The 21,673-nt window shown below is 50.8% G+C and overlaps 2 protein-coding genes across 2 annotated transcripts in view; one reads left to right on the top strand and one right to left on the bottom strand.

The window, feature by feature from the left end:
- The window catches only part of CAMSAP3 (calmodulin regulated spectrin associated protein family member 3), a 32,179-nt gene extending 11,070 nt beyond the window's left edge, over positions 1 to 21,109 (top strand). Inside the window, exons 6-26 of the mRNA XM_054518144.1 lie at positions 75 to 107; positions 5,105 to 5,152; positions 5,906 to 6,044; positions 6,721 to 6,860; positions 8,861 to 9,005; positions 9,482 to 9,521; positions 10,106 to 10,161; positions 11,016 to 11,088; positions 12,347 to 13,685; positions 13,793 to 13,852; positions 14,183 to 14,328; positions 14,438 to 14,603; positions 14,650 to 14,760; positions 14,840 to 14,905; positions 15,010 to 15,063; positions 15,146 to 15,205; positions 15,285 to 15,338; positions 16,052 to 16,402; positions 18,041 to 18,171; positions 19,478 to 19,768; positions 21,067 to 21,109. Coding sequence (XP_054374119.1) covers positions 75 to 107; positions 5,105 to 5,152; positions 5,906 to 6,044; positions 6,721 to 6,860; positions 8,861 to 9,005; positions 9,482 to 9,521; positions 10,106 to 10,161; positions 11,016 to 11,088; positions 12,347 to 13,685; positions 13,793 to 13,852; positions 14,183 to 14,328; positions 14,438 to 14,603; positions 14,650 to 14,760; positions 14,840 to 14,905; positions 15,010 to 15,063; positions 15,146 to 15,205; positions 15,285 to 15,338; positions 16,052 to 16,402; positions 18,041 to 18,171; positions 19,478 to 19,768; positions 21,067 to 21,109 — 3,546 coding nt within the window. The remainder of the gene's footprint in view (positions 1 to 74; positions 108 to 5,104; positions 5,153 to 5,905; positions 6,045 to 6,720; positions 6,861 to 8,860; positions 9,006 to 9,481; positions 9,522 to 10,105; positions 10,162 to 11,015; positions 11,089 to 12,346; positions 13,686 to 13,792; positions 13,853 to 14,182; positions 14,329 to 14,437; positions 14,604 to 14,649; positions 14,761 to 14,839; positions 14,906 to 15,009; positions 15,064 to 15,145; positions 15,206 to 15,284; positions 15,339 to 16,051; positions 16,403 to 18,040; positions 18,172 to 19,477; positions 19,769 to 21,066) is intronic.
- Positions 21,110 to 21,236: 127 nt separating this feature from the next.
- The window catches only part of LOC118697417 (eukaryotic translation initiation factor 3 subunit G-like), a 9,319-nt gene continuing 8,882 nt past the window's right edge, over positions 21,237 to 21,673 (bottom strand). Inside the window, exon 11 of the mRNA XM_054518121.1 lies at positions 21,237 to 21,283. Coding sequence (XP_054374096.1) covers positions 21,237 to 21,283 — 47 coding nt within the window. The remainder of the gene's footprint in view (positions 21,284 to 21,673) is intronic.

A 21,673-nucleotide genomic window follows, 5' to 3' on the forward strand; every position in this document is an offset into this window, starting at 1 on the left:
GACTCGCTTGGTGCCATTTGGGGACCCCTCCCCAAGCGGGGCCCCCCCTTTGCTGACCCCCCCTCTTTTCTCAGTGTCCCACCCGCTGGTACTGGAAGTTGGTGCCCGTAAGTGGGGGCTGAGCTCTGGCCCAAAATTCCCTTTTTTTACCCCAAAAATGCCCTGAAAAACCACCAAAAAATCCAGCAAAATTCACCCCAAAATCCCAAAATATCTTCTGTAGAATTTCCAAAAAAATCCCAAAAGAAATCCTTAAAAAATGGGGAAAAATCACCCAAAAGTCCCACCAAGATCCCACCAAAAATCCTTAAAAAATACTTTTAAAATTCCCAAAAAAATCCAAAAAAAACCCACAAAAAATCCACAAAAAGTCACCAAAAAATTCCTAAAAAAATCTCCCAACATTTCTAAATTTTTTTTTAAAAATTCCAAAAAATCCCCGCAAAAATCCCCCAAAAATTTTTTAAAAAAATCAAAAAAATTACCAAAAAATCCCCCAAAAATCTAAAAAAATCCCCAAAAAATCCTAAAAAAATCTAAAAAAAATCCCCCCCAAACCCCCCAAAAATCCTAAAAAAAATACTAAAAAAAAGTCCCAAAAAATCACCAAAAATTCACAAAAAAATTCCAAAAAATCCTAAAATAATACTAATAAAAATCCCAAAAAATCCCCCAAAATTCACAAAAAAAATCCCAAAAAATCCTAAAAAAAATCCCAAAAAATCCCAAAAAATCCCCAAAAATCCTAAAAAAAATTTAAAAAATCCCAAAAAATCAGCAAAAATTCAGGAAAAAATCCCAAAAAATCCTAAAAAAATACTAAAAAAATCCCCAAAAATTCACAAAAAAATCCCAAAAAAATCCTAAAAAAATCCCAAAAAAATCACCAAAAATTCACAAAAAAAATCCCAAAAAAATCCTAAAAAAATCCCAAAAAATCACCAAAAATTCACAAAAAAAAATCCCAAAAAAATCCTCAAAAAATCCCAAAAAATCACCAAAAATTCACAAAAAAATCCCAAAAAAATCCCCAAAAAATCCCAAAAAATCCCCAAAAAATCCTAAAAAAAATACTAATAAAAATCCCAAAAAAATCCCAAAAAAATCCTAAAAAAATCCCAAAAAATCCCCAAAAATTCACAAAAAAATCCCAAAATAATACTAATAACAATCCCAAAAAATCACCAAAAATTCACAAAAAAATCCCCAAAAAATCCTAAAAAAATCCCAAAAAATCCCCAAAAATTCACAAAAAAATCCCAAAATAATACTAATAACAATCCCAAAAAATCACCAAAAATTCACGAAAAAATCCCCAAAAAAATCCTAAAAAAATCCCAAAAAATCCCCAAAAAATCCCCCAAAAAAATCCCCTTTTTTTCCCCCCCAAAATTCCCATTTCTGCCTCTCCTGTCTCTGCTGGCCCTGGCTGTTGGGACTCGCTTGGTGCCATTTGGGGACCCCTCCCCAAGCGGGGCCCCCCCTTTGCTGACCCCCCCTCTTTTCTCAGTGTCCCACCCGCTGGTACTGGAAGTTGGTGCCCGTAAGTGGGGGCTGAGCTCTGGCCCAAAATTCCCTTTTTTTACCCCAAAAATGCCCTGAAAAACCACCAAAAAATCCAGCAAAATTCACCCCAAAATCCCAAAATATCTTCTGTAGAATTTTCCAAAAAATCCCAAAAGAAATCCTTAAAAAATGGGGAAAAATCACCCAAAAGTCTCCCCAAGATCCCACCAAAAATCCTTAAAAAATACTTTTAAAATTCCCAAAAAAATCCAAAAAAACCACAAAAAATCCACAAAAAAATCACCAAAAACAATCCCCAAAAAATATTTTAAAAAATCAAAAAAATTACCAAAAAATCCCCCAAAAATCTAAAAATATCCCCAAAAATCCCAAAAAATCCTAAAATAATACTAATAAAAATCCCAAAAAATCCCCAAAAATTCACCAAAAAATCCCAAAAAATCCTAAAAAAATATTTTAAAAAATCCCAAAAAATCCCCAAAAAATCCTAAAAAATCCTTTAAAAATTCCAAAAATCACCAAAAATTCACATAAAAATCCCAAAAAAATCCTAAAAAAAATTTAAAAAAAAATCCCAAAAAATTCACCAAAAAATCCCCAAAAATCCTAAAAAAAATTTTAAAAAATCCCAAAAAATCACCAAAAATTCACAAAAAAAATCCCCAAAAAATCCTCAAAAAATATTTTAAAAATTAAAAAAAATCACCAAAAATTCAGCAAAAAATCCCAAAAAAATATTTTAAAAAATCCCAAAAAATCAACAAAAATTCACAAAAAATCCCAAAAAATCCTAAAAAAATATTTTAAAAAATCCCAAAAAATCACCAAAAAATTCACCAAAAAATCCCCAAAAATCCTCAAAAAATATTTTTAAAAAATCCCAAAAAATCAGCAAAAAATCCCCAAAAATCCTAAAAAAATATTTTAAAAAATCCCAAAAAATCAGCAAAAATTCACAAAAAAATCCCAAAAAAATCCTAAAAAAAATTTTAAAAAATCCCAAAAAATCACCAAAAATTCAGCAAAAAATCCCAAAAAAATATTTTAAAAAATCCAAAAAATCAACAAAAATTCACAAAAAATCCCAAAAAATCCTAAAAAAATATTTTAAAAAATCCTAAAAAATCACCAAAAAATTCACCAAAAAATCCCCAAAAATCCTCAAAAATATTTTTAAAAAATCCCAAAAAATCAGCAAAAAATCCCCAAAAATCCTAAAAAAATATTTTAAAAAATCCCAAAAAATCAGCAAAAATTCACAAAAAAATCCCAAAAAAATCCTAAAAAAATACTAATAAAAATCCCAAAAAAATCCTAAAAAATATTTTAAAAAATCCTAAAAAATCACCAAAAAAATCTAAAAAAACCCAGCAAAAAATCCCCTTTTTCCCCCCCAAAAATTCCCATTTCTGCCTCTCCTGTCTCTGCTGGCCCTGGCTGTTGGGACTCGCTTGGTGCCATTTGGGGACCCCTCCCCAAGCGGGGCCCCCCCTTTGCTGACCCCCCCTCTTTTCTCAGTGTCCCACCCGCTGGTACTGGAAGTTGGTGCCCGTAAGTGGGGGCTGAGCTCTGGCCCAAAATTCCCTTTTTTTACCCCAAAATTTCCCCCCCGGATCCTTCCCCGCCTGTTCCAACCCATCCCAGATTTTGGGGGGGTTCCAAAAGTTCCAAAACCCCCCCAGAATTTGGTAGGAATGGGAGCTCCTGGTGTGAATGGGGAGGGTTGAGGGATGCTAAGGGGGGGGAAAAATTGGAATAAAATAGAAAAGAAAAGTGGGAAAAAATGTTTTAAAATCTTAGAAAATGATTAGGGAATGATTGGAAAAAATTGTTTTAAAAAATGGTGAAAATATTTGAAAAATTTGGAAAATATTCCAGAAATTATTTGGGAATGATTGCAAAAAACAGTGGAAAAAAATTGAAAAAAATTGGATAAAGTATTCTAAAAATATCGGGGAAAAAAATTTTAAAAATTGGAAAAATGTTTTAATAAATTGGAAGAAATATATTAAAGAATATGGGAAAAATTGCAAATTATTTGGGAAAAAAGTTCAAAAATTAATTGGAACAGTATTTTTAAAGATTGGAAAAAATATTGTAAAATTTTTTGAAAATATTCAGAAAATTATTTGGAAATGATTGTAAAAAACATGAAAAAATTGAAAAAAATTGGGTAAAGTATTCCAAAAATATTGGGTAATATTCAAAAATATTGGGGAAAAATAAAAAAATAATTGGGAAAATATTTGTAAAAATTGGAAAAAATATTGCAAAAAAATTGGAAAAAAATCAGAAAAAATTCCCAAAAATTTGGGAATAAAATTCTAAGATATTAAAAAACTGTTGGAAAAAAATTGGGAAAAAAATCCAGAAAAAAATTCCAACAAATTTGGAAAAAAGACATGGAAAAAAAAGAGGAAAAAAAATATTCCAAAATTAATGCAGAAATTTTGGAAATATATTCCCAAAAATTAAATAAAATTCTCAGAAATGGAAATAAATTAGAAAAAAATTTATTTAATTTTTTTTTTCTTAAATCCAGGAAAAAATTTCAAAAAACTGGAAAGAAGTCAAAAAACCCCAAAAATTCAAAAAAATTTGGGAAAAAATTCTTCAGAAATGTCAAAAAAAAATTTTAAATTGGAAGAAATTGCTTAAAATTTTTTTAAAAATTCCGAAAAAATATTAAAAATTCAGAAAAAATTGGAAAAAATTCTCAAAAATCTCCAAAAATCCCCCAAAATTTTGGGGTTTCTGGGACCCCCCCCAGCATCCTCCCCTCCCCCCCCTTTTCTGTGTCTTGTCTCGAATTTTGGGGAGGGGGGAGGGGCACGAAGCTGCATGGAGGGGGCGGGGCATGCAAATGAGTGTCACCGTATGCAAATGAGTGGGTGGGGCATGAATCGTGGGCGTGGCTTGGGGAGCCCTCACGGTTTAGACTCCATTTTGGGGATTCTTTTCAGAATTTTTTTCCCTTTTTTTTTCTTTCTTTTCTCTCAATTTTTTAACTTTTTGGGGTCCCCTCCTCATTTTTGGGGTCCCTTTTCCTTTTTCCCTTTTTTTCATCCTTTTTTTTCCCCTTTTCCCCCCTTTTTTTTAGCGTTTTCCCTCAATTTTTTCAAATTTTCCCAAATTTTTTCCAGTTTCCTCTGCTCCCAATATTTTGTGGCCCTCTCACCAATTTTAGGATTTTCTTTCCTTTTTTCCCGTCTTTAATATTTTCCCCATTTTTCCCTATTTTTTTCCCATTTTTTTCCTCATTTTTTTCCCAATATTCCCCAAATTTTCACTGTCCTTCATTTTTAGGGCCCCCCTCACCAATTTTAGGCTCTTTTCTTTTTTTTCCCCTTTAAATCTATTTTTTTTCCCACTTTAAAAATATTTTTCCCCCATTTTTCGCAATTTTTTTCTCATTTTTTTAAAGTCCCCCATTTTTCCCAAAAATTTCCAATTTTTCCCCAAATTTTCCTTACCTCCCCATTTTTCGGGGTGCTCTTTCCATTTTTTGGGGTCCCATTTTCATTTTTAGGCTCCCAGAGGGGGTTTTGGGGCCCCCCTGACTCTGTTTTTCCCACAGCACGCCATCGCCTTCTGTTTGAAGGAATCGGGGAATAAACCTCCGGTGGTAAGGACCCCCCCAAAATCCAAAATTTGGGATGGGGGCACCCCCAGACCCCTCCCCAAAGTCCAGGACCCCCCCCAAAAAAAATTTCATCCCAAAAACCCCAATTTTGCGGCATTTTTTGGGGCATTTTTAGGGGTTTTTAAGGGTATTTAAGGGTGGGACCCCCCAAAAAATTTTGCCCTTCCCCCAAAAATTTGGGGTCCTTGCAAAAAAATTTGGGGTCCCCTCCCCTGCATGTTCCTGTTTTGGGGGGTGGGAGGAATTTTGGGGGATTTGGGGGTTCCAGGAGGGTTTTTGGGCTCACCTTGACTCTTTTTTAAGGGAATTCCTCCATTTTGGGAGGGTTTGGTGTCCCCTCCTTTGGAATTTTGGGGGGTCCCCAACCCCTCCCTAAATTGGGGGGATTTTGGGGACCCCTCCCTTTATAATTTTGGGATGTTTTTCCCAAATTTGGGACCCCAATTTTGATATTTTTGGGGTGATTTTGGGGGAATTTTGGGGTTCCCACCCTGAGGGGATTTGCGGACTCTTCCATTTCTATTTTTGGGGGAGGGGGGTGGTCCCTTTTCTGTGGGGTGGGATTGGGGGCAAATTTTGGGGGGGGGTCCTGCCACTTTTAGGGTGGTTTTGGGGGTTTTGGGGTCCCCTTTTTTTATTTTTTGGGGGAGCCCTTCCACTTTGGGGGGGTTTGAAAGGGTTTTGGGATTTTGAGGACCCCCTTGACTCCCCCCCCTCCCAATTTTTCCCGCCAAGATTCGGTACCGGAAGGACAAAGGAGCTCCCCCGGCGCCTCCCCCATTCCCGCCTGTGAGGGGGCTGCAGGATTTGGCCAGCGGGGGGGTCCTGGCGGCCGCCATCCACTTCTACTGCCCCCAATCCCTGCGCCTCGAGGGTAAGGAGGGATTTTGGGGGAAAATTTAGGGGATTTTGGGGTTTTTTTGGGGTCCCGTGGATGCAGGAATCTGCTAGGGGGCGCTGTGGTGCGGCTGGACCGGACCAATCTGAGGGGGGCCATGGGGGGGGTTCCATAGGGAAATCGGGGAGTTCCATGGGGAGAGTGTTAATAGGGGGGACATGGCGGGGGGAGTCTTTGAGGGGTTTTTAGGGGAATTGTGGGTCCATTAGGGGGTTCTGAAGGGTTTTTGGGGTCATTTTTGGGGTGTGACCCCCGCCCCCAATTCTGGAATTTTCCAGCAATCTGGACCAGCCCAACTGAGGGCGCCATGGGGGGATCCCATGGGGAAAATAGGGGGGGACAGTTCCAATAGGGAAACATGGGGGGGGTCTTTGGGGGGTTATGTGTCAATGGGGGGGTCATGGAGGGGAATCTGAGGGGTTTTTTGGGGTCTTTTTTGGGGTGTGACCCCACCCCCAATTCTGGAATTTTCCAGCGATCCGGACCAGCCCAACTTGAGGGCACCATGGGGGGGTCCCGAGTTGAAAACAAGAGCAAAACGTGGGGTCCTAAAGGGGGGACCCCAATGAGGGGTACAGGAAGTCCCATAGAGAAGGGGTCCGGGAAGGATTTTGGGGTGCAACCCCCATTGTTTTCCTCTGGAATTTTCCAGAAATCCGCCTTGGGGCTCCGCTGGCGCTTCCGGACCGGCTGCACAACCTGGGGCTCGTGCGCGACTTTGGCGCGCGCCACCTGCGCACGCGCTGCCCCCTGGCCGTGGAGGACCTGCTCTACATGGCGCCGGCCCTGAAGGTAAAAACTGGGATAAACTGGGATAAATTGGGTTAAACTGGGTGGGGAGTGGGTGAAACTGGGGGGGACTGGGGGCAATGAAGGCAATGGGGCAACACGGCGGCCACCCTGAGGGGGAAACTGGGGAAAAAAAGGGACAAACTGGGAGAAACTGGGTTAAACTGGGCGAGGAGTGGGTGAAACTGGAGGGGAATGGGTAAAACTGGGGGAAACTGGGAGTGAATGGGGGCCATGAGAGCAATTGGAACAATGGAGCAACATGGCGGCCGTCCTGAGGGGGAAACTGGGTTAAACTGGGTTAAACTGGGTGGGGGTTGGATGAAACTGGGAGAGACTGGGGAAAACTGGGAGCGAATGGGGGCAGTGAGGGGAATGGGGCAATATGGCGGCCGCCCTGATGGGGAGACTGGGGAAAACTGGGAGAAACTGGGTTAAAATGGGTGAGGAGTGGTGAAACTGGGAAGGACGGGGTTAAACTGGGGGAATTTGGGCAAACTGGGAGGGATGGGAGTAAACTGGAAGGTTATGGGGGCATTGAGCGCAATGGGGCAACATGGCGGCCACCATGAGGGGGAAACTGGGAAAAAAGTGGGGCAAACTGGGTTAAACTGAGATAAACTTGGCGAAACTGGGACAAACTGGAGAAACTGGTCAAACTGGGTGGACTGGGAGGGACTGGGAGCAGTGGGAGGGCCTGGGAGCAAGTGAGGGCAATGGAGGAACATGGTGGCCAGTTCTGACGGGGAAACTGGGTTAAAATGGGGAAAACCGGGTTAAAATGCGGAGAAACTGGGAGAAACTGTGAAAACTGAGGAGAAACTGGGGCAAACTGGGATAAACCGGGGGAAACTGGGGGAAATTTGGTGAACTGGGAGGGAATGGAGGCAATGAGGGCAATGGGGCAAAATGGCCGCCAATCCTGAGGGGGAAACTGGGTTAAACTGGGGAGAAACTGGGACAAACTGTGAGAAAATGTGGGAAACTGGGATAAACTGGTAGAAACTGGGGCAAATTGGGATAAACTGGGCAAACTGGGAGAAACTGAGGGAAACTGGGAGAAATTTGGTGAACTGGGAGGGACTGGAATCAATGAGGGCCATGGAACAAAATGGCCGCCAACCCTGAGGGGAAAACTGGGATAAACTGGGGAGAAACTGGGACAAACTGTGAGAAAATGTGGGAAACGGGGATAAAGTGGGGGAAACTGGGGAAAACTGGGATAAAGTGGGAGAAATTTGGTGAACTGGAAGGGAATGGAGACAATGAGGGAAATGGGGCAAAATGGCGGCTGATCCTGAGGGAAAAAACTGGGTTAAACTGGGGAGAAACTGGGAAAAAATGGGACAAACTGTGAGAAAATGTGGGAAACTGGGATAAACTGGTAGAAACTGGGGCAAATTGGGATAAAGTGGGAGAAATTTGGTGAACTGGGAGGGAATGGAGGAAATGAGGAAAATGGGGCAAAATGGCGGCCGATCCTGAGGGGGAGAATTGGGATAAACTGGGATAAACTGGGTTAAACTGGGACAAACTGTGAGAAAATGTGGGAAACTGGGATAAACTGGGGGAAACTGGGGAAAACTGGGATAAACTGGGAGAAATTTGGTGAACTGGAAGGGAATGGAGGCAATGAGGGAAATGGAGCAAAATGGCCGCCAATCCTGAGGGAAAAACAGGGTTAAACTGGGGAGAAACTGGGAAAAACCGGGACAAACTGTGAGAAAATGTGGGAAACTGGGATAAACTGGTAGAAACTGGGGCAAATTAGGATAAACTGGGCAAACTGGGAGAAACTGGGCAAACTGGGAGAAACTGAGGGAAACTGGGAGAAATTTGATGAACTGGGAGGGACTGGAAGCAATGAGGGCCAAGGGACAAAATGGCCGCCAACCCTGAGGGGGAGAATTGGGATAAACTGGGAGGGATTGGGGGGTACTGGGGGATACTGGGGGATACTGGTCCATACTGGGAACCCCCCCTGACCCCTCCTGTGCCCCCAGTTGAACGTGGGGGCCTTCCTGGCCGAGCTGTTCCTGTGCTTCGAGGTGCTGAGACCCCCCTTTGTCACCCCCCGGCAGCTGGGGGGGGACCTCAGGTACGAGGAGACCCCAAATTTGGGGATGGGACCCCAAATTTTGGGGGGGGGTCAGACCCTAAAAATGGGGAAGGGGTCCCAAAAATGTGGAGCTTAAATTGAGGGGGAGGGACTGAAAGGACCCCAAATTTGGGGAGGGGTCAGGTAGGGGAGACCCCAAATTTGGAGGGGATTAGGAAGGGGAGACCCCAAAATTTTGGGGGGGTCAGACCCTAAACATAGGGAGGGGGTCCCAAAAATTTGGAGCCTAAAACTGAGGGGAAGGGACTGAAAGGACCCAAAATTTGGGGGGGTCAGGAAGGGAAGACCCCAAATTTTGGGGAGGGGTCCCAAAATTTGGGGGTTCTAAAATGGGGGGGATCAAAAGGGGAGGGGACTCGAAAAATGTGGGGAAAGGGACCCCAAAATTTTGGGGGGATCCCAAATTGGGGAGGGGTCCCCAAAGGGTTTTAGGGTTTTGGGGGGGGGGTCCTGACACCCCAAATTTGGGGGGGTCCTTCCAATGTTTCCCCTCCCCCCTCCCCAGAATCTCCAGGTGCTGCTGATGCCCCAAACCCCAAAAGCAGGTGAGGATTTTGGGGGGATTTTAGGGGATTTTGGGGTTTGGGAAAGGAATTTGGGGTTTTTTGGGGTAATATCTGGGTTTGGAGGAGATTTTGGGGTTTTTTTGAGGGAATTTTGGGGAATTTTGGGAGGGATTTTGGTGAATTTGGGGGGATTTTGGGGTTTTTGAGGGAGGGATTTTGGGTTTTTTTGAGGGGGAATTTTGGGTTTTTTGAGGGGATTTTGGGGTTTTTTGAGGGGGGATTTTGGGGTATTTTAGGGGGAATTTTGGGGTTTTTTTGAGGGGATTTTAGGGGGATTTTGAGGGAGGGATTTTTGGGGTTTTTCAGGGAGAAATTTCAGGCTTTTTTGAGGGGGAAATTTGGGGTTTTTCGGAGGGAATTTTGGGGGTTTTTAGGGGGCTTTTTGAGGGAGAAATCTGGAGTTTTTTGGAGTAAATTTTGGGGGTTTTGGGAGGGATTTTGGGAGGATTTGGATTTTTTGAAGGAGGGAAATTTGGGGTTTTTTGGGGGGGATTTAGGATTTTTTTTGAGGGGATTTTGGGGTTTTTTTGGGTTCTTTAACCCCTTCATGACCGCCCCCACAGCTCCCCTGGCTTCAACTTCCGACACCCCCTGTTGGCAGGGGGGGGGCAACCCCCAGGTAAGACCCCCCCAAAATCTGGGGGGACCCCAAAAATTTGGGGAGGGGTCCCAGAGAGGGGATTTGGGGGGTCCTGGGAGGGATTTTGGGGTTTTTTGGGAGGGTTTTTGGGGTTTTTGGGGCATCCTGGGGGAGCTCATTGGGATTTTTTGGGGGGGGGTCTCTGAACTGGGGGGGTCATTGGGGGACCCCAAAAATTTGGGGAGGGGTCCCAGAGGGGGGATTTGGGGTCCTGGGGGGATTTTGAAGGGTCCTGGGGGATTTGGGGGGATCTGGGAGGGATTTTGGGGGTCCTGGGGAGATTTTTGAGTTTCTTGGGGGGAATTTTGGGGTTTTTGGGACATCCTGGGGGAGCTCATTGGGGTTTTTCGGGGGGGGGGGTCTCTGAACTGGGGGGGTCATTGGGGGACCCCAGAAATTTGGAGAGGGGTCCCAGAGAGGGATTTGGGGTCCTGGGGGGATTTTGAAGGGTCCTGGGGGATTTGGGGGGATCTGGGAGGGATTTTGGGGGGTCCTGGGGGGAATTTTGGGGTTTTTTTGGGGGGAATTTTGGGGTTTTTGGGACATCCTGGGGGAGCTCATTGGGGTTTTTCGGGGGGGGGGGGGGTCTCTGAACTGGGGGGGTCATTGGGGGACCCCAAAAATTTGGGGAGGGGTCCCAGAGAGGGATTTGGGGGGTCCTGGGTGGAAATTTTGGGGTTTTTTTGGGAGGGATTTTGGGGTTTTTGGGGCATCCTGGGGAGCTCATTGGGATTTTTTGGGGGGGTCTCTGAACTTGGGAGGGGTTTGGGGTCTGGGGGGGTCACTGGGGTCTGGGGGTGACCCCATTTTCTCTCCCCCCCCCCCCCCCAAAGGGCTCCTGCCCCACTCCCCCTCCCTCCCCCACGGCGACGCCTTCGGGAAGGGCTGGAGCAAGAGACCCCTCAGGTGAGGGGGTTTGGGGGGTCCTGGGGGGTTTGGGGGGGTCCCATGGGGGTTTGGGGGGTCCTGGGGGGGTTTTGGGGGGAGTTTGAGAGGATTTGGGGGGATTTGGGAGGGTCCCAGGGGGATTTGGGAGGATTGAGGGTGAATTTGGGGGGTCCCGGGGGGATTTGGGGGGGTCCCAGGTGGGTTTGGGGGGGATCCCAGTGGGATTTTGGGGGGGTTTGGGGTGAACTTGGGGTGTTTTGGATCAGATTTGAGGCGATTTGTGTCAGATTTGGGGCAATTTGTGATGATCAGGGTCAGATTTGGGTGATTTAGGTCCAATTTGGGGTGATTTGGATCAGATTTGGGTCAGATTTGGGATGATTTGAGTCCAATTTGAGGTGACTTGGGTCAGTTTTGGGGTGACTTGGGTCAGTTTTGGGTGAGATTTGGGTGATTTGGATCAGATTTGGGTCAGATTTGGGATGATTTAGGTCCAATTTGTGATGATCAGGGTCAGATTTGGGGTGATTTGAGTCCGATTTGGGGTGACTTGGGTCAGTTTTGGGTCGGATTTGGGGTGATTTGGGTCAGTTTTGGGGTGACTTAGGTCAGTTTTGGTGAGATTTGGGGTGATTTGGATCAGATTTGGGTCAGATTTGGGGTGATTTGGATCAGTTTGAGTCAAATTTGGGTCAGTTTTGGGTCCAATTTGGGGTGATTTGGGTCAGTTTTGGGTGAGATTTGGGGTGATCTGGGTCAGTTTTGGGTCAGATTTGGGGTGATTTGAGTCCAATTTGGGGTGGCTTGGGTCAGTTTTGGGTCAGTTTTGGGGTGACTTTGGTCAGTTTGGGGTCGGATTTGGGCTGATTTGGATCAGATTTGGGTCAGATTTGGGTCAGATTTGGATCAGATTTGGGTCCAATTTGAGGTGACTTGGATCAGATTTGGAGTGATTTATGTCCAATTTGAGGTGACTTGGATCAGTTTTGGGTCAGTTTTGGGGGTGATTTGGCTCAGATTTGAGGTGATCCACGCCAAATTCGCCTTGATTTGAATCCAATCTGCCTCAAATTTTGGCCGCTTCAAACCCAATTCTCCTCAGATTTCCCTCAAACTTGGGCCGATTTCCCTCAAATTCGCGCCGATTTTCGCTGCTTTTCCCTCCAGCTCCGGTGCAGATTTTAACTGAACCAACCTTGGGGACACTTCTGGGCTGTGTGTGTCCCCCTTTTATTTTTATTTTTATTTTTATTTTTATTTTTATTTTTATATCCAGCCACCCTTTATCCCAAGCCGTGTCCTTCAGCATCCCCTTCGGCCTCGACAGCGACGTCGACATCGTCATGGGCAACCCCGTGGGGGTCCCTGCGGGGACCCTGGCCCGCTCCGCCAGCTCCGACAGCCTCAGCCACGCCCGCCACCCCCTCAGGGCCGCCCCCGTCCCCAGTGTCCCCAACGGTGTCGCCGAGGCCCCCGGGCCGCCCAGCATCGAGGAGGCGCTGCAGATCATCCACAGCTCCGAGCGCCTCCTCCCGGACGGAGCCCCCGACGCGTTCTTCCTCCATTCCCCGGAGCCTCAAAATGCGCCGGGAAACCCTCAGAATTTTCCCGCAAACCCCCAAAACCCCCCTCAAAACCTTCCTCAAAACCCTCCCCAAAACCCTCCCCAAAATCCTCCTCAAAATTCTCCTCAGAACTCCCAAAACCCGGCTCGAGCCATGACCAACTTCGCCGAACGCAAGAAGAAACTGGAAGAAGCCGCCCCTCCAAACCCACCCGGGGGTCCCGGCCTTCATTCGGGGGGGGTCTCCACCACCCCCGGGGGTCCCCCAGAATCGGGCGGGGGTCTCAGCGTGGAGATGTCGCAACTGGGGGCGCGTTTGGAAGAAAAGCGCCGAGCGATCGAGGCTCAAAAGAAGCGAATCGAGGCCATTTTCGCCAAGCACCGGCAGCGCCTGGGGCAAAACGCTTTGCAGCGGCTGCGGCAAAACGAGGAGGGCGCTTCTCCTCCCGCCCTTCCCGAGGATGAATTGAGTCTGGGGGCTTCTCCAAAGCCCCCTCAAGCCCCTCAATACGAAGCTGCGGTGGCCAGGTTGAGCGCGGCGCTGAGCTCGCTGCAGTTGGACATGCAGCGTTTGACTCAGCAGCAGGAGCGGCTTCTGTTGGAGCAGAGACCCCACGGAGCCCCCCAGGCTTGGGTGATCCCCCTCCCCAAATCCACCAAAAGCTCCCCAAAAAACCCTCCGGGCTCTCCAGCGCCCACCCGAAAAGGAGGAGGAGGAGGAGGAGGAGGAAGCAGCAACAATGCGGGAAATTCGACACCTGGAGCAGGAGGAGGAACAACAACAACAGCAGGAACCGCGGGTTCTGTCGCGATATCAGCGGGAGGAGTCGCGACCACTGGGGGGGGTCGGAAAGCTCCTCCCCGCAGCCCCAGGAGACCCCGGCCCGCGGAGCTGCGGCTGCCGCCCCTGACGCGGGTGCTGACCCCTCCCCACGATGTGGACACGCTGCCGCACCTGAGGCGCTTCTCGCCCAGCCAGGTGCCCGTGCAGACCCGCAGCTCGCTGAGGTTCGCCGACGGGCAGGAGGAGGAGGAGGACGAGGAAGAGCAGGTGAGATTTGGGGGCAAATTCGAGGAAATTTGGGAAAATTCGGGGAGATTCTGCAGAAATTTGGGTCAGATTTGGGGAAATCAGGGGAAGTTTGGGGTCAGATTCAGACCCGCAGCTCGCTGAGGTTCGCCGACGGGCAGGAGGAGGACGAGGACGAGGAAGAGCAGGTGAGATTTTGGGGGAAATTCGGGGAGATTTGGGAAAATTTGGGGAGATTTTGCAGAAATTCCGGTGAGAGTCGGGTCAGATTTGGGTCAGATTTGGGGAAATCTGGGGAAGGAGGAGGAGGAGGAGGAGGAAGAAGAGGAAGAGGAGGAGGAGGAGGAGGAAGAAGAGGAAGAGGAGGAGGAAGAGCAGGTGAGATTTTGGGGCAAATTCGAGGAAATTTGGGAAAATTCGGGGAGATTTTGCAGAAATTTGGGTCAGATTTGGGGAAATCTGGGGAAGTTTGGGGTAAGATTCAGACCCGCAGCTCGCTGAGGTTCACTGATGGGCAGGAGGAGGAGGAGGACGAGGAAGAGCAGGTGAGATCTGGGGAAAATTCGAGGAAATTTGGGAAAATTCGGGGAGATTTTGCAGAAATTTGGGTCAATTTGGGTGAGATTGAGACCCGCAGCTCGCTGAGGCTCACCAACGGGCAGGAGTAGGAGGAGGACGAGGAAGAGCAGGTGAGATCTGGGGGAAATTTGGGGAAATTTGGGTCAGATTTGGGGAAATCTGGGAAAATTTGGGGTCAGATTGAGACCCCGCAGCTCGCTGAGGTTCGCCGATGGGCAGGAGGAGGAGGAGGACGAGGAAGAGCAGGTGAGATTTGGGGGAAATTTGGGGAAATTTGGGGAAGTTTGGGGTGAGATTGAGACCCGCAGCTCGCTGAGGTTCACTGATGGGCAGGAGGAGGACGCGGACGAGGAAGAGCAGGTGAGATTTTGGGGGAAATTTGGGAAAATTCGGGGAGATTTTGCAGAAATTTGGGTCAGATTTGGGGAAATCTGGGGAAGTTCGGGGTCAGATTCAGACCCGCAGCTCGCTGAGGTTCGCCGACGGGCAGGAGGAGGACGAGGACGAGGAAGAGCAGGTGAGATTTTGGGGCAAATTTGGGGAGATTTGGGAAAATTCGGGGAGATTTTGCAGAAATTTGGGTCAATTTGGGTCAGATTGAGACCCACAGCTCGCTGAGGTTCGCCGACGGGCAGGAGGAGGACGAGGACGAGGAAGAGCAGGTGAGATTTGGGGGAAATTCGAGGAAATTTGGGGAGATTTTGCAGAAATTCCAGTGAGAGTAGGGTCAGATTTGGGTCAGATTTGGGGAAATCTGTGGAATGAGGAGGAGGAGGAGGAGGAAGAGGAGGAAGAAGAGGAAGAGGACGAGAAAGAGCAGGTGAGATTTGGGGGAAATTTGGGGAGATTTTGCAGAAATTCTGCTCAGATTCGGGTCAGATTTGGGTCAGATTTGGGGTCAGATTGAGACCCGCAGCTCGCTGAGGTTCACTGATGGGCAGGAGGAGGAGGAGGAAGAGCAGGTGAGATTTTGGGGCAAATTTGGGGAGATTTGGGAAAATTCGGGGAGATTTTGCAGAAATTTGGGTCAATTTGGGTCAGATTGAGACCTGCAGCTCGCTGAGGTTCACTGATGGACAGGAGGAGGAGGAGCAGGTGAGATTTGAGTGAGATTTGAGGAAATTTAGGTCAGATTTGGGGTCAGATTTGGGGAAATTCGGGTCAGGTTTAGGGTAATTTGGGTCAAATTTGGGGGACACTGGTGCCACTTTGCTGCCACTTTGGGGGACACTTTGGCCCCACTTTGGTGCCACTTTGGAGCCATTTTGGTGCCACTTTGGTGCCACTTTGGCTCCACTTTGGGGCTACTTTGGTGCCACTTTTGCCCCACTTTGGTGTGACTTTGGTGCCACTTAGGTGCCACTTTGGGGGACACTTTGGTGTCACTTTGGTGTCACTTTGGCCCCACTTTGGTGCCACTTTGCTGCCATTTTGGTGCCACCTTGTGTCACTTTGAGGCAACTTTGGGGCCACTTTAGTGTCACTTTGGGGGACACTTTGGCTCCACTTTAGCCCCACTTTGGCTTCACTTTGGTGCCATTTTGGGGCCACTTTGGTGCCACTTTGGTCCACTTTGGAGCCATTTTGGTGCCACTTTGCTGCCATTTTGGTGCCATTTTGGTGTCACTTTGGGGCCACTTTGGTGCCATTTTGGTGTCACTTTTGCCCCACTTTGCTGCCACTTTTGCCCCACTTTGGTCCCACTTTGGTGCCATTTTGGTCCCACTTTGGCTCCACTTTGGTGCCATTTTGGGGCCACTTTGCTGCCACTTTGGTGTCACTTTGGCTCCACTTTGCTGCCACTTTAGTGTCACTTTGGGGCCACCTTGCTGCCATTTTGTCCCACTTTGGTGCCATTAACCCCCCCCTCCCCTCCCCCAGCAGAGACCCCCCGCCCCCCCCCAGCGCCCCCCGAGTCCCCCAAGGGGCCCCTCCGGGCCAGGGCCTGCGGGGATGGCACCAGCGACGCGTCCCTGTCCCCTGGGGACAAGGGGACACCCCGGGGACACCGGCGGCACCGCCAGGACGAGGAGGAGGACGAGGAGGAAGAGGAGGAGGAGGAGGAGGAGGAGGAGGAAGGAGAAGGGGACTCACTGGAGGGGTCCCCAACCGAGGGGGGGAGCGGGGGGCAGCGAGCCAGCGTGGGCTTCTTCTGTAAGGTACGGGGACAGCGGGGACGTTGGGGACATTGGGGGGGATTGGGGACATTGGGGGGATTGGGGACACATTGGGGGGATTGGGGACGTTGGGGACACGTTGGGACATTGGGGATGTTGGGGATATTTGGAGACACATTGAGGGGATTGGGGACGTTGGGGACACATTGGGACATTGGGGATGTTGGGGACACATTGGGGGGATTGGGGACATTGGGGACACATTGGGACATTGGGGACATTGGGGATGTTGGGGACACATTGGGGGATTGGGGACACTGGGGACACATTGGGACATTGGGGATATTGGGGATATTTGGGGACACATTGAGGGCATTGGGGACGTTGGGGGATTGGGGACATTGGGGACACATTGAGGGGATTGGGGACATTGGGGACACTGGGGATGTTGGGGACACATTGAGGGGATTGGGGACACTGGGGAGATGGGGACATTGGGGGACATTGGGGATGTTGGGGACACATTGGGGGGATTGGGGACATTGGGGACACATTGAGGGGATTGGGGACATTGGGGAGATGGGGACATTGGGGACATTGGGGACACATTGAGGGGATTGGGGATGTTGGGGACACATTGGGGGGATTGGGGACATTGGGGACACGTTGGGACATTGGGGATGTTGGGGATATTTGGGGACACATTGAGGGGATTGGGGACATTGGGGACACTGGGACGTTGGGGACACATTGAGGGGATTAGGGACACTGGGGAGATGGGGACATTGGGGGACGTTGGGGGACATTGGGGATGTTGGGGACACATTGGGGGATTGGGGACACATTGAGGGGATTGGGGGTGTTGGGGGTGTTGGGAGGGATTGGGGACGTTGGGGACACGTTGGGACATTGGGGATGTTGGGGATATTTGGGGACACATTGAGGGGATTGGGGACATTGGGGACACTGGGGACACATTGGGGGGATTGGGGACATTGGGGACGTTGGGGGGGACTGGGGACACATTGGGGGTTTTGGGGATATTGGGGACACATTGAGGGGATTGGGGACACATTGGGGGTTTTGGGGACATTGGGGACATTGGGGACACATTGAGGGGATTGGGGACACATTGGGGGTTTTGGGGACATTGGGGACATTGGGGACACATTGAGGGGATTGGGGACATTTGGGGACACATTGGGGGGATTGGAGACGTTGGGGACATTGCAGACATTTGGGACACATTGGGGGTTTTGGGGACATTGGGGACGTTGAGGGGGACTGGGGACACTGGGGACACATTGGGGGGATTGGAGACATTGGAGACATTTGGGGACACTGGGGACACATTGGGGGTTTTGGGGACATTTGGGGACACATTGAGGAGATTGGGGACACATTGGGGGGATTGGAGACCTTGGGGACATTGCAGACATTTGGGACACATTGGGGGTTTTGGGGACATTGAGGGGACACATTGGGGACATTAAGGATATTTGGGGACACTGATACATTGGGAGATCGGGGACATTGAGGGGACATTGGGGACAACATTGGGGACATTGGGGCCATTGTGGGGACAGGGAGGGCGTGGAGGTGGCCCTGGGGACACTGCGGGATGCTGTCCCCCTGTCTGTCCCCGTGTCCCCATGTCTGTCCCCTGTCCGTCTGTCCCAGCTCGATGACTCCGAGCCCGACCCCTCCCCCCCCCGCCGCGCCCCTCCCCCCCTGCGGCAGCGCCGCCTCTGGGGGGCGGGGCAGGAACGGGAACCGGAACCGGAACCGGAACCGGAACCGGAACCGGAACGGTGAGAGGGGGGAGGGGCCCAACATGGGGGGAGGGGGCTCCCAAAAATGGGGGGAGGCTCCCAAAAATGGGGGAGGGGCCAAAATGTGGGGAGGGGGCTCCCAAAAATGGGGGGAGGGTCCTAAGAATGGGGGGGGGGGGATTCAAAATGTGGGGAGGGGGCTCCCAAAAATGGGGGGAGGGTCCCAAAAATGGGGGGAGGGTCCTAAGAATGGAGGAAGGGGGGGGAAGATTCAAAATGTGGGGAGGGGGCTCCCAAAAATATGGGGGGTGCAAAATTTAGGGAAGGGTCCAAAATGTGGGGAGGGGTCTCTCCCCTTTTCTCCTTCTTTTCTCTCTTTTTCCCCCATTTTCTTCCCCTCAACGAATTTGGGGAGGGGTCCTGACCCTTTTATCCCCTCAAGGGGGGAATTTGGGGAGGGGTCTTTCCCTTTTTCCCCCATTTTCCCCCTCCTTAACGAATTTGGGGAGGGGTCCTGGCCCTTTTCCCCTCCCTTAACGAATTTGGGGAGGGGTCCTGACCCTTCCCCCCCCTCCCAGCCCCCCTTTGGAGCCCCCCCAGCGCCCCCCCGATGACAAATTTGGGGAGGGGTCTCTCCCTTTTCTCCCCTTATTTCCCCCCCTTGATGAATTTGGGGAGGGGTCCTGAATTTGGGGAGGGGTCCTGACCCTTTCCCCCCCCCAGCCCCCCTTTAGAGCCCCCCCAGCTCCCCCCTGATGATAAATGTGGGGAGGGGTCTCTGGGTGAATCTGGGGAGGGGTCTTTCGATTTTTCTCCATTTTTCCCCATTTTTCCCCCATTTTCCCCCCCTAAACAAACTTGGGGAGGGGTCCTGAATTTGGGGAGGGGTCTCTCCCTCTCTCTCCCTTTTCTCCCTTTTTTTTCCCCATTTTTCCCCCTTTTTCCCCCATTTCCCCCCCCTTGATGAATTTGGGGAGGGGTCCTGACCCTTCCATCCCCTCAAGGGGGAATTTGGGGAGGGGTCTTTCCCTTTTTCCCCCGTTTTTCCCTATTCATTCCCTCATTTTCCCCCTTGGATAGGGGTCCTGACCCTTTTCCCCTCCCTTAACGAATTTGGGGAGGGGTCCTGACCCTTCCCCCCCTCCCAGCCCCTCTTTGGAGCCCCCCCAGCGCCCCCCCGATGACAAATTTGGGGAGGGGTCTCGGTGAATTTGGGGAGGGGTCTCTCCCTTTCTCTCCCTTTCTCTCCCTTTTTCCCCATTTTTCCCCCATTTTCCCCCCATTAACGAATTTGTGGAGGGGTCCTGAATTTGGGGAGGGGTCCTGACCCTTCTATCCCTCCCAGCCCCCCTTTGGAGCCCCCCCAGCGCCCCCCCGAGGACCGATTTGGGGAGGGGTCCCGGCGGGGGGAGTTCACCCGCCTGGAGTACGAGCGGCGGCAGCAGCTGAAGCTGATGGAGGAGCTGGAGAAGGTCCTGAGACCCCCCCGCGGGACCCCCGCCCCCAAATCCGCCCCTCGGGGACCCCCCCGAGAGCCCCAAATTCGGGGAGGGGGCTCGGCCGGGGGGGGGGAGGGGCCGGCCCCGCTGCTGCGACGACTCCGCCCTGGGGAGGAGCCCCCCCAAGGGGCTGCTGGGTACGGCGGGAATTGGGGCTGGGGGCTTCGGGGGGGGCTTGAAATGGGGCTGGGGGCTTTGGGAGAGGGGGGCTTAAAATGGGGCTGGGGGCTTGGGGTGGGCCTGGAAATGGGGCTGGGGGCTTCGAGAGGGCTTAAAATGGGGCTGGGGGCTTCGGGGGGGGGGGCGGGGGCTAAAATGGGGCTGGGGGCTTCGGGAGGCTTAAAATGGGGCTGGGGGCTTCGGGGGGGGGGCGGGGGCTAAAATGGGGCTGGGGGCTTTGGGGGGTTTAAAATGGGGCTGGGGGCGTTGGGGGGGGGGGCCTAAAATGGGGCTGGGGGCTTCGGGAGGGGGGGGCTTAAAATGGGGCTGGGGGCTTCAGGGAGAGGGGGTGGAGCCTTAAAATGGGGCTGGGGGCTTCGGGAGGGGGGGCCTAAAATGGGGCTGGGGGCTTGGGGTGGGGCCTGGAAATGGGGCTGGGGGCTTCGGGAGGGGGGGGGGCTTAAAATGGGGCTGGGGGCTTGGGGTGGGGGGGGGCTTAAAATGGGGCTGGGGGCTTGGGGGGAGCCTTAAAATGGGGCTGGGGGCTTCGGGAGGGGGGGCTTAAAATGGGGCTGGGGGCTTGGGGTGGGCTTAAAATGGGGCTGGGGGCTTCAGGGGGGGCCTAAAATGGGGCTGGGGGCTTCGGGGGGGGGGCCTAAAATGGGGCTGGGGGCTTCGGGAGGGGGTGGAAAATCCCCTAAAATGGGGCTGGGGGCTTCAGGGGAGCCTTAAAATGGGGCTGGGGGCTTCGGGAGGGGGGGGGCTTAAAATGAGGCTGGGGGCTTCAGGGGAGCCTTAAAATGGGGCTGGGGGCTTCGGGGCAGGAGGTGGGAGCCTTAAAATGGGGCTGGGGGCTTCGGGGGGGGGGGTGGAGCCTTAAAATGGGGCTGGGGGCTTTGGGGGAGCCTTAAAATGGGGCTGGGGGCTTGGGGACACCCCTAGGAATGGGTCTGGGGTCTTGAGGAAGGGGTGAAGAATCACCTGAAATGGGTCTGGGGGCTTCGGGGGGAATGGGGGGGAGGCTGAAAATGGGGCTGGGGGCTTGGGGAGGGGGTGGAGAATCACCTGAAATGGGGCTGGGGGCTTGGGGAAGGGGGAATGGAGACCCTAAAACTGAGTCTGGGGTCTTCAAGAGGGAGTGGAGAACTCAGAAATGGGTCTGGGGGCTTGAGGAAGGGGTGGAGAATCACCTGAAATGGGTCTGGGGGCTTGGGGACACCCCCAAAACTGGGTCTGGGGGAATTTGGGGAGGGGTCTCACCCCGTGTTCCCCTCAGGCTCCCGTCCGTCCAAGGTTTATTCCCAGAGCTCTGTCCCTGATTTTGGGGGGAATTTGGGGAGGAATCTCGGGGGTTTTTGGGGTTTTTTGGGTTTTTTTTTGGGGTTTTTGGGTCTGGGGTCTCGGTGAATTTGGGGAGGGGTCTCGGGGTGAATTTGGGGAGGGGTCTCACCCCATTCCCCCCTCAGGCTCCCGTCTATCCCAGAGCTCTGTCCCTGATTTTTGGGGGGAATTTGGGGAGCAATCTCGGGGGTTTTTGGGGTTTTTTGGGTTTTTTTTTGGGGTTTTTGGGTCTGGGGTCTCGGTGAATTTGGGGAGGGGTCTCGGGGTGAATTTGGGGAGGGGTCTCACCTTTATCCCCCCCTGTCCCAGAGCTCTGTCCCTGATTTTGGGGGGATTTGGGGACGAATCCTGGGGTTTTTTGGGGGTTTTTTGGGGTTTTTTGGGGGTTTTTGGGTCTGGGGTCTCGGTGAATTTGGGGAGGGGTCTCAGGGTGAATTTGGGGAGGGGTCTCACCCCATTCCCCCCTCAGGCTCCCGTCTATCCCAGAGCTCTGTCCCTGATTTTTGGGGGAATTTGGGGAGGAATCTCGGGGTTTTTTGGGG

The sequence above is a fragment of the Molothrus ater genome, chromosome 36 (assembly GCF_012460135.2).
Source record: "Molothrus ater isolate BHLD 08-10-18 breed brown headed cowbird chromosome 36, BPBGC_Mater_1.1, whole genome shotgun sequence".
Classification (NCBI taxonomy): domain Eukaryota; kingdom Metazoa; phylum Chordata; class Aves; order Passeriformes; family Icteridae; genus Molothrus; species Molothrus ater.